The sequence below is a fragment of the Elaeis guineensis genome, chromosome 13 (genome assembly GCF_000442705.2).
Source record: "Elaeis guineensis isolate ETL-2024a chromosome 13, EG11, whole genome shotgun sequence".
In the NCBI taxonomy this organism is placed as follows: Eukaryota; Viridiplantae; Streptophyta; class Magnoliopsida; order Arecales; family Arecaceae; genus Elaeis; species Elaeis guineensis.
Window position 1 is genome coordinate 15,724,837 of NC_026005.2, and position 11,742 is coordinate 15,736,578.

General features: G+C 41.3%; 1 protein-coding gene and 1 non-coding gene across 2 annotated transcripts; both read right to left on the reverse strand.

Moving 5' to 3' along the window:
* Nucleotides 1–598: 598 nt before the first annotated feature.
* On the reverse strand, nucleotides 599–4,312 carry LOC105056407 (serine/threonine-protein kinase BRI1-like 2). The gene has a single exon (XM_010938596.4). The coding sequence runs from the start codon at nucleotides 4,144–4,146 to the stop codon at nucleotides 754–756; it is 3,393 nt and encodes a 1,130-aa protein (XP_010936898.2). The 5' UTR covers nucleotides 4,147–4,312; the 3' UTR covers nucleotides 599–753.
* Nucleotides 4,313–7,796: 3,484 nt separating this feature from the next.
* Nucleotides 7,797–7,867, reverse strand: TRNAG-GCC (transfer RNA glycine (anticodon GCC)). Its single transcript has one exon. It is a non-coding gene; the product is annotated as a tRNA-Gly (tRNA).
* Nucleotides 7,868–11,742: the final 3,875 nt, after the last annotated feature.

Sequence of the window (11,742 nt, forward strand, 5' to 3'; positions counted from 1 at the left end):
GTAATCTACGTTACCTTTCAAGGTTGCCTGGCAATACACCATATGCAATCTATAAGTATGGAAATACGACCCATTATAGTAGAAATTAGAAATACGGTTACTGTTTTGGCAAAAAACTCGCCAAGCTTCTTATTACGTGAGTACGAGTTAAACGCTACTGTGACCTCAAGAAAGCCGTTGTTATCTACTCAGCCGTCCAATTGGACCTTCTGCTAAGGTTTCAGGTCGCAATTGATTAGCGATAGATGCGGGCTGGTAAGAATGCGTATCACATGTTCGATTTATTGCCAATTAAATGAGTAGCTTTTGTTTACCAGAATTTTTCTCTGTTTCCTTTTCCTTGGTCACTGTCTACTACTGTAGTATATTTGGCCGATATTCCTACTGAAACAATAATGAGAACCACCTTAGAGTCTCTTTAAATCCATTGTATGCTGCCTCAAAGTTGAAATCGTCCGATCGAAAATTACATCTCTTCCATGCTTTCTAGGAAGCAAGGAAACATCAACACTTTGTTAGCAGGCCAAATTTACCTTAATTAAGAAAAAAAGAATTCAACAAAACCCATTAACACTGCTCTCCAACCGGCGTTCATTACTTGTTCAGGTTATACTTTTAGCTGAGATTCCATTTAATTATTGAACGCAAACATAGTAGTATTCTCTAAAACAAAGCATCATCCACCGATAATATAACAACACAAGTCATCAAAGTAAAACTACAACATGTCAAAAGAACAAACTAGTAATTCTATCAAGCAATACTTCCATCCACAGCAGCAGTCTTGAGCGCCCTCAACATGGCCACCACGTTCAGCATGTTGGGCCTCTTCGACGGGAAGTCTTCCACACACTGCAGTGTGATCTCCAAAAACCTCATCATCTCCTTCTCCTCGTCACCTTTGCTCGCAAGCAGCAGCTCTCCATCAATCACCTCCCTCCCTTTCCCTTCCCTTATCTTCATCTTCACCCAACCTACCAAGTTGGTGTCACCAAAGTCCTCTTTATCGGTCGGCCTTCTCCCTGTGAGTATCTCAAGCAGCACCACCCCGAATGAGTACACGTCGCCTTTTGCGGTGCACCGGAAGCTCTGATAGTACTCCGGTGGCACGTAGCCAGGAGTGCCGGCAAGGGTGCTTACACTAAGATGAGTGTCCAATGCACTTATAAGCCTTGCCATCCCAAAGTCTGACACCCTTGCCTCCATCTCACTGTCCAACAACACGTTGCTTGATTTCATGTCACGGTGTATGATGTGAGGAATGCAGTTGTGGTGGAGGAAGCACAAGCCCTTTGCTGCACCCCTTGCAATCTTCTTCCTCTCCTCCCAGCTAAGCATCATTTCCCGGGCCCTTTTACCATGCAGCATGTCTTCGAGGCTCCCGAACCTCATGTACTCATAAACAAGAAGCCTCTCCTCGCCTATCTTGCAATAACCCAAGAGAGGCACGAGGTTCTTATGCTTGATTTTGCCCAAGGTTTCCATCTCTGCCATGAATTCTCGATCGCCCTGATAGCTTAAGTGTATCAGCTTCTTAATTGCGACGTTCGAGCCATCCTTCAACGTGGCCTTGAACACTTCTCCGAAGCCTCCGCAACCAATGAGGCTTGCTGCAGAGAAGCCATTGGTGGCCTCAATGAGCTGTGAGAATGTCAGCTTACGGAGTTGCCTCTGAAAGGTGGCGACATTGATGCTCAGAGGCTCCTTCTCCTTTCCAATTTTCCAAGTTGTTGCTGCATGTGTAGCCTGGAGGCTATTTAGCATCCTGGCTTCCTCCGCTTCCTTTCGCCTTGCTCGCATTGCAATTGCCCACACTATAAGAACACATATGGAGGCAACTGAGACGAGAACGCCCAGCACAATGCTGTTGGCCCAAGCAGCAGCTGAGCTCCTTCTACCTTCACTCCCATAGTCTGATGGAGTTGCAGTGGGAAGGTTGTTTGCCTCCTGGCATGGAGGCAAGGGGACACCACAGAGGCCAGGATTGTTCGCATACTGACTTGCAGGAAGTGTACTGAGCTGCCCCCTCGATGGGATCGGTCCACTCAAGTTATTACCTGATAGGTCTATCTGTACCAAGAAGGAGAGATTGGAGAAGGATTCTGGAATGCTACCCTGCAATTTGTTGTGTGAGGCATCAAAGACTCCAAGGTTTCGAAGGCGGCCAAGGGATGCTGGGATCACCCCTGTCAACTTGTTGTGGGCTAAGTCCAGCACTTGTAGGACGACCATGTCCCCGAATTCCTCTGGGATACTGCCATGAAGCTCATTATATGAAAGATCGAGGTACTCCAGTGTTTGGTAATGAGTCCAGTCACTTAGAGCTGCGCCAGAGTACAATCTTGTGAAGTCGCAAGTCTTCAGAGTTGGCACTTGCAGTAGCCTCTCCGGCCGGATTCCAGCAAATTCCAGCAATCCTCCCACTCCTTTGCATGAATTCCCCACGTTTCGGACGAAAGCCAAGGTATTGCCTGATAAAATTCCACTTAAAGCTTTTGCTCCAAGTTGTCGGCCAAGGCGTGGTGGGATCTCACCTGTCAGGTGATTGCTGTTCAAATCCAACCACACCAAGCTCCTGCAGTTCCCAAGCTCTTCTGGGATCTCTCCACCGAGGCTATTGTTAGCAAGCTGGAGGACTGCCAGCCTGGAGAGCCAGCCAAACTCTGGTAAGATTCTTCCTGTGATTCCATTGCTGGTGAGTGAAATCCATTCAAGTTTGCTGCAGTTGAACAGTTCGACTGGGATGTCACCACCGATGAAGTTATTGTTGAGGATGAGGTTCCTGAGCTGCGAGCATTGGCCTAATTCAGCAGGGATTTGGCCATGCAAGCCATTGAACCAGAGCATCAAATGCTCAAGGTTTTTGAGCAGGCCAAACTCTGGTGGAATTATACCTTGGAGATAGTTGATGCTGAGATCAATTGTCCTGAGATGGGAACAGTTTGACAATTGAGGTGGAAGCTGACCAGTGATCAAATTATCAGGAACTCGTAGCTCTTCAAGTAAGGATTCACTGGAGCAGATATCAGGAGGCATGACTCCGGTAACCTTGTTTGAACTGAAGTCTGCAATTTTCAGTCGCTTGCATGCAGAGATGGAACTTGGAAATGGTCCAGAAATAAAGTTATTGCTCAACAGAAGGCTTTCCAAGGAAACGAGGTTTCGGAGAACATCATTTGGGAAAAGACCCGAGATGTTATTATTAGCCAAGTCCAGCAATTGGAGTGAATAGCATGAGTAGAACGAATCAGGTATTAAACCAGAGATATTGTTATTGGAGAGCTTTAGCTGCTGAAGGGATCCACAAGCATTCGCTAACCCATATGGAATTGAACCAGTGAGGTGGTTATAAGAAAGGTCTAATTTCTCTAAGCTTCTCAGTTCACCGAAAGCTTGTGGTATCTCCCCAACAAGTGCATTGAATGATAAATTTAGGGTCTTCAGGTTGGTGCAATTGGACAAGGAAGATGGAATGATATCTATCATATTGTTTACTGAGAGATCCATGTAAAGCAGGCTCTTGCAGGAGTTTCCAAACTTAAGATCAGAAATGCTACTGGACAAGTTGTTAAAAGAGAGATCGAAAACTTGCAAATTCTCTGACTTGGCTAAAAGATTCTCTGGCACAGAACCAGTAAGATTGTTGTGCGAAAGATTTAAATGCATGAGATTCGGATAAATTGAGAGGAAATCTTCTCGTATGAGACCTACAACTCCAGCAGAAGAGAGATCAAGCTGTTTCAATGCATGCGGGAGTTGAAGCAAAGAAGTACTGGAATTTATATAAAAAACATTGTTAGAGAGATTGAGAACCGATAGCATGTCAAGTGATGAGAGAGAGTAGAATGAGAGAGTCCCTGAGAGATTGCAGCCGCTCAGATTGAGTTGAGTAGCTCTTCCTATATCGCAGGAGACTCCATACCAGCTGCATGGATTTCGATTGAGCTGCCAACTTGACAGGACTCCATTTGGGTCCTTCTGGATTGAGTTCTTGAAAAGGAGCAGAGCTTCTCCGTCGGTCTTGGTACTTGAATAAACGTCCTGTTTGTGATCGACGGTTGACGATGACAGTGAAGGCAAAAACACATATAGAAGCAACAGTACACTGGCAGGAAAGAAAAGCTGCAGGTGATTCTTCATGGTCATAGCAAAGAGTGGGAGAGTGAGAGAGAAGGGAGAAGAGGAATATGTTGGTCTTGGGGTTCAGAAAGGTGGTGGAGAAGAAAGCTACGGAACAGAGAGAAAAATGCTCATTTTGAGACAAGGAGGACATGGGAATAATTAGAGACACAGAGGTTATGAGTTTGGTGAGTTGGTTAATATATGTGGTGTCGAATAAAGAAGATGTAGGGGATGCTTGGCCTTGGTCAAAAGAACATGATCAGACAAGGTTTATCTTAGCTTATTGAAGGATCTACCGTTAGGTTCTCATGGGCATTTTAGACTCTAAAATCCTGAGGTAATGATACTGTGCTTGCAAATGTACCCAGTAATTTTTTCAAAAAAATAATAAGATAAATGCAAAGCAAGTTCTCATGCTTTTGTAGCAGAACTCTATAAATAAGAGCTACAGCACTCTTGTCTGCCAACTTTATCACCCAAATCTTGTGCTTTGTTGGTGGATCAACTAGTAGTGGTTACTGTTACACATTGTAAAGGACCTCATAGATATATTTAGCTTGCTTTACATACACATTAAATATACAAAAGCACGAGAGCATGAGGGAAGGTCCTTATGCTGTCCTTCCAAAAAAGAGATCAGTGACCCACCACAAATATTAGACATCAAGACCTCTCTCACTGCTCTCCTATTGTCATTGGAGGTGATGATAGCCCCTCAGTGCTTGTCACTCTACTTTTATTTATCCATAACCCTTTTTGTGCATTCAGTATTATCCCTTTAGGTTGTTATTTACGTTCTAGTTGTACTTGTTCTGATATTTCTTTGTGAGAGAATGGTACTCTTAACTTGAGTGGTGTATTCTGTGCTATACTGTGCTACATGCATCATAAAGGCATCGTTGGAGTGAAGCTAGTGCAACGTTCCACCTCCCAGTAGCATTGCTAGAATAATTGTGATGAAGTATATTTAGTGTTCTTCAAGAGAATTTAGGCTAAAACACATTATTCTCATATCTTGCTTTTCTTGGAAAATTCATATTCAAAGTTTAGAAATATCCATGATCTGATTTTCACGATTTTGTTCTCATTGAGTATCGAGCTTCATAATTTAGAATGACAATAAACTGGTGATGCTGAAGCGTCGCATCGAGCGGTTTTAGCATTCAAGGAATAGATCCTTTTCCACTTAAAGGAAAAAAAAGATACCAAAAATCGAACATGTGGTTCATATAATATTATAATTTGCATGTCTTTAGGTTAAACTATCAAGTATAATTACTTTCTTTCTCTAAAACAACTCTTTTAGAGAGATTCTTTCTTTTTAGAACTATTTTTATTACATTACAAATTGACAATGGCCCCTCCTGCACTCACATCAATTAACCAACAAGGAAGCATTTTTGCTAGTGATATAGAGCAATGACATTAAAGGGACTCGAATCTCTAGCACTCGTCGTGGGTGTGACAACCCACTTAGGTACTAGTGGATTGGTCATTATAATAGTATTATGACGATGAGTCCACGTTTCATCATAATGACTGCCAACATAACAGAGCACTAGAAAGAGGGAATCCATTTATTTGGATAGAAAAGGGGAGAAAGCTTCTTTTGCAATTTTGACTGGAGTGTGTTTCTTATGCTACACTAAAATTTTACTGGTATGTACTTAAATTATGATTTAACATTCAATACATTAGTTTTTGCAGTTGCTTGACTTGTCCTTCAGAGGCTAATCACATAGTATTTTATTGATCTTCTAATTTGAATTGCGGATCTTTATTGGTAATGTTGTGCGCACGTGTCAAGCGATCATCGGGACGAACCACATCTCGGCTCACGAAGTATTGTCCGTTCCGACTGGATCCGGACGGGGAGCATTGCCCCATGATCCCCACCGGGGGCGAGTCCCCCCAGCGTCACGCAGACGGCCTCACGATTTTATCCTTACCCTCGGCGAGAAAAGGCACCTCATGAGGAAAGATGTGTCCGTATCTCTCTCAAGCACATGCACACACCAGAGTTGCCCGATGTGGGACTATTAAAGGAGGTCCCCCCCACAGCCTGCCCACAACATGCCCCCCACTCTGGAGGGTGCATGTGCAGACAGGAGGTGGGTGCCCCCTACCTGGCGTGCCACTGTTGTGCGCACGTATCAAGCGGTTGTCGGGGCGAACCACGCTTCGGCCCACGAAGTATTGTCCGCTCCGGCTGGGTCCAGACGGGGAGCATTGCCTCGTGATCTCCACCGGGGGCGAATCCCCCCAGCGTCACGCAGACGACCTCACGGTTTTGTCCTTACCCTCGACGAAAAAAAACGCCTCGTAAGAAAAGTTGTGTCCGTATCCCTCTTAAGCACATGCACACACCAGAGTTGTTCGATGTGGGACTATTAAGGGAGGTCCCTCCATAGCCTGCCCACAACAGGTAACAGTCATGTATGATGAATCCTCTCAAAAGATTTGGGACCGACATCCAGAAAGTTCACTGTTAATGTGTTTTGGTTCATCTGATGGATGCAATGTTCTGGGTCTGCAAAATCATAATTAAGGTGAGGACTCTTTTTGTTGGCTCTTTTCTTTAGATTGTTGGCATGGATATGAAGCGTAATCATCTTTTCTTCTTCTTTTTCCAAAATGGTTCTCCATTTCATTGACAGAACTTGGCGAACAAATGTGCTCTTGATGCATTTATCATTTTTGTTATTTTGAGAATTTGCCTGGTTTTTGGAAATGAAATCTACTCTTTTATGAATTAGGAGCATAAAGAAACTGAATAAAAATTCCAAAAGCATGAATAGAATTATTGCTTGGAATCGAAATTCAAAATTCATGAATTATCTGAACTCATTTGACAACAACCAAATCCTGTCCTTAAAAAATGGAAACGTTGTTTTAACAAAATAAATTTTTTTTGATAAATAATAAACTTAAGTAACTATTATCTGAGGAATATGAAAATTCTTATTTTTTGGAATTTAGAAGCTAAAATTAGAAGAAATATTTCATAAGAACTAAAAGGATCATGTTCAACTGCAGTATGATGAATATATCATTCCTTAACGATATATTATATATTTTACAATACTGTATATTTGTATTGTGACATAATCATAACAATATGGTTAGATATTGATTCTGCTTTGTCAAAAATTTCCCTTGATGATGAATTCCTGAAAACAACTGGTGCAATCCTGCTTGCAACAAATAAATGATCTGAGTCTATAGCCATTACACATCTTTCCTGTGAAGTCTAAATCAAAGGAGTTGGCAGGGAGGTCTTAATGGCATTGTCAAGGTCTTGGGCCCTTCCCATCAAGAGTGCTACATATATGGAGTAGTTATCAGGGGTAGATGATCAATGTGGGGGGGGGGGGGTCAGAGAATCAAGTGTCATAAGTGTTTTGGGAGAATCCTAGGACTTAGGAATGCTTCCCACTTGGTACCAAAATTCAAGGCCTCAGGTTTCTTAGAAAATTCTCAACTAGAACTGAGCTGCTGATTGGAGTTTGTCTGTAGACAGAATTTTCTCACTGGAGCTGGATGAAATGTACCAAAAACTCCACTGACTTTCTTGAAGAATAGATAATACTATTTATGATACTATTTTTGACTAAACTATGCATCATGCTATGGTGATATATTTAAAACATGATTAAAAAAAAAAAGGTACAATTTGCACCAGCCGGGAATCGAACCCGGGTCTGTACCGTGGCAGGGTACTATTCTACCACTAGACCACTGGTGCTGTGCTGAGCTTTGTATCTCTGCATTACTATTATTCTTTGTTCTTTGAAATTCCGCAATTATTATAACCTCATTCTTATTTTTCAAATTGAAACAAACAGTATAATCTTTTGATAAAACATGCAACCCATCAAAGATTAACTTGTCAGTAAAATAAAAATGTGACACAACCGAAAATTGATGAAGAGAAAGAATTATTTTGCGGCAAGCAAAATTTAGTTTGATTTTTATGATTATATCCATACTCCATGTCATTATTTGAATTGCATGGATTGGGATGAGGATAGGTGCATAGGGGAGGCAACACAGAAGAAGCTAAAAAAAGCTTCTCCGTCTGGTGGGAATATAATAAGTGGATAGGAGAACATGCGGGGCTATGCTTGTAATGATATTTCCGTGTAATGGAGCGTGACTTTTCATGCACCCGCACGAGGATGACCATCACACGCCTACCCACTTCTCCCTCTCTGGCTGGACCCCTATTTAAGTCCTCCTCGTTAGCATGCCAACTACTACTCGCCGACATTAACGGTCCAATCTTGGTAGGATTTTAGAATCCAATGATTAGGTTTAGTAATGAATAACCCCCACCATCTCTCTCTTAACATAGTGAGTAAGTGCAGGGCACTAGAAAGAGAGGGAAAGAAAAAAAAAAAAAAAAAACTCATGACCTTTTGATTCAAGTAGCAAGATACAAAATGATGCAAGTATGTCTATTTGTGGAGGGGGAATACTAATTAATCAGCATGTACTTGCTAAAGAAGGGGATGTATATATGATGCAAGTATATCTATTTGTAGAGGATGCATACTAATTAGTATGCACTTGCTAAAGAAGGGATATATGTCAAAGTTTCTTGACAATAATTTGCTTTATGAGTCCCAAGATAGATATTTAGGATATATTTGATTGAAAAAAATTGGACTTGAAAATGAGAATGGAAATGAGTGATTTTTATTTCAATCATTTGGTTCGAGAAAATCTCATTTCTATGAAGAAATGAAAATGTCCTAATCCTTATTTTTTCTTAGTATCAAAATTCCATTCGGATTTTGATTTCAATCATGAAGTAAACATTTCAGATAATATGACTGTTCATGTTCCCATTCTAATCTATTCATATTCCAATTTCAATTCCGATTCCACTCATAAAACAAATACACTTTTACTGTAGAAAAGCCTTCAATACGTGCCTCTTCCATCTCTCTGCTGGTTTGTTTTTGCCCACAATATATGATCTACCATTCTATGCGGATGATTTGTTTGAATGCAATCTGCATACATTTGCAAACGGATGAAAAAGAAGGGAAATAACTAAAATCAACTAAAAATTTCTTCTTACCATTCTTGTAAAATACCTCTCCTCTTCTTTTCAATCTATTTGATTGAAATTTATGTGTAGATAATAGGTATTCTTCATGACCATCCATCATCCAAATGTGGGATAAAGCCTACATAAATCTAAAGAATATTATCTCAACTTTTTCATTGCATGCATTGCACATATCTTTGTGTTGATAATTTGATATTTATAGTTATATACAAACCATAAAAGCATGGTGGAAAAGCTACCAATTGAAAGAAAATGGACGAGGTTGTTCCTGTTGTAAGATCCCTAGAAGCTAAGGCAGCATTATCTTTTTGGTCATAGCATATGACTCTGGTCTTTGTGCGACTGTAAAGTGGGGAACAAAAAAGGAGTCAAGAGGGAGCTAAATAATGCCCTTACACATGCACCAGAAACCCCCCATCAATCCCGAAGATCTTTATGATTGTTTCCCTGTCCCTCCGTGATTATTAAAGTTTCTATGCTTTGATCAAAAAAAAAAAAGAAAAAAGGTTTCTATGCTATTCCTTCTGTCCATGGCCATGGTTGCAAAGCGCCGTAGAGCACTATGAAGATACCGAGGCGTAGGTAGGGATCTGGAGACCAAGGTAGACAGCATATGAGGGGCATGATAAAAGATTGACCAGTGTGTGAGCGAGATAAATTGTACCCAATGGGTTCAAAGAGAAAGAATACAACGGGCTCTAACATGATGTATGTTTGGGACAAGGAGATGCTAGGGCTGGGAATGGGTGAGGTTAGGGTATTGGCCAAATGGTTGGCACCTCACTTCTATGGCAAGTGTTTCATGGCAATTAGATGTCCATTTTGGGGTGGTTTGTCAAGGATCTAAGCTAGGTTTGGACAAGTCGTATACGCTCTTCTTTTTTGGGGGAGAGAATTTAATTTAGTTAGAAACCTAGGAAGACTATGCTTGATGATATCTATGGGTTGCTTTTTAGTCCGTAGCCGTGATTAGTGAGAGACCATACCCTACACAAGATGCAGGTGGACCATGCCAATCTGATTTCTCATTCCTGTAGACCGCATTCTACTATTCATCATACGGCTTATTTTGGATTGTCACCCCCCTTACGTCGTCTCAGATTGTTCCTATAGGGCACTACAGTATAGGGTATGATTTCTTCTTATTAATGTTTGAAAATTGAGAGTAGATGTGAATTATTGGCACTGCAGTCTGCCTGCGATCCAACAGGTGGAAATAGATCTTTGTGTATAGATATAGGTGTTGGACCGAAACATCCATTCAAGGACATGGTTTGTTGTCTAGTTATACGTAACATGTGGAAATCTGCCAATGATCCACCGTGGACCAGTTCAATCGGAAAGCAATACATGTGATAGAAATCCCTTTCCCCTCTCTTTCTTCTTTTGATGTGCAATAGTAACATGCATTCGGATGAATTTATTAGTGGTCAACGGTGGACCTGTCCAATTAATAATTTCTCATGTAGAGTCCCTTTGACCACGTTGATTGCAGCATCAGGATGGGGTCGGGGTGTTTGTAGAGATGCATTTCCTCTGCATGGGGTTTTTAATCCGCACGGATCTTCTACTGTATACTGTACCGTATAGTGTATATCGCATCATGTTCATCGCGTGATGGACGGTCGCACAAGACCGTATGCAATGGACATGCATTTATGTACGACCGTTCATTATGCGATGGATGATGCACTGTATACAACAGTGATAGACAGTCGTTCATTTGCAGTGCACAGCAGAGAATTTAAGCTCATTTTTAATTAGAGATATAACTTATTTCGACTCCTTTTGAGAGGGTATAAATGGGATGTGTGGTGCACTTCCACTGTTCTGCCAAAAAACTTCAAATCAACTCAAAAGAACCTCATCGTTTCAGTGTTTGGGCTTGGGCGTAGTTTCTGCGGCTTTTATTTCGAGTCTTTTTATGAAACCTCTTTGCTTGTCATGTTTGTGCTACTCACTGGTAGCTTGTCATGATGTCCTTTTTCTTCTTTTTTAAAGGCGTGTCCCAGACGGTCTGAAGTTGCTCGGAGCTAACATTTATTTATTTATTTCTCATCAATGGAGCTGAGCTGAATGTTGCACTGCTTGCATCTGGTTAAAGGTATTCATTCAACATCTACTGATGTTGCTGAGCTTAAAGCAGCATGGGAGGGTGTGGGAATTGGTGTGCAAAAGATCCTGGCCACCGAAATATGGTTAGAAGGTGACTTGTTACTAGTGATTGAGGCAGTAGCAATCTCCATATCGAGCCAAAAAGTCTTTTTTTTTTTTTTGGCTTGATGACATTCTCAAAATGCTTTGGTCCTCTCCTTGCTTTGTTTCTGATTTGTATAGGAGAGAAATCAACCAGCGGATTGGTTGTTTAGAGAGCAGCTTTAGATCAACATTGCAAATGTTGTGTTTAAATTATTGCCCTAATTTGGTGGCAGCTAAGATATAATTACTATCTTGGAAAGAACAATACTCTAGGGATATCCAAGTTACCCTCAAATCCCTCGGATCATCTTAGAGAGTAGATAAGCACCATGGTGTATATAAAT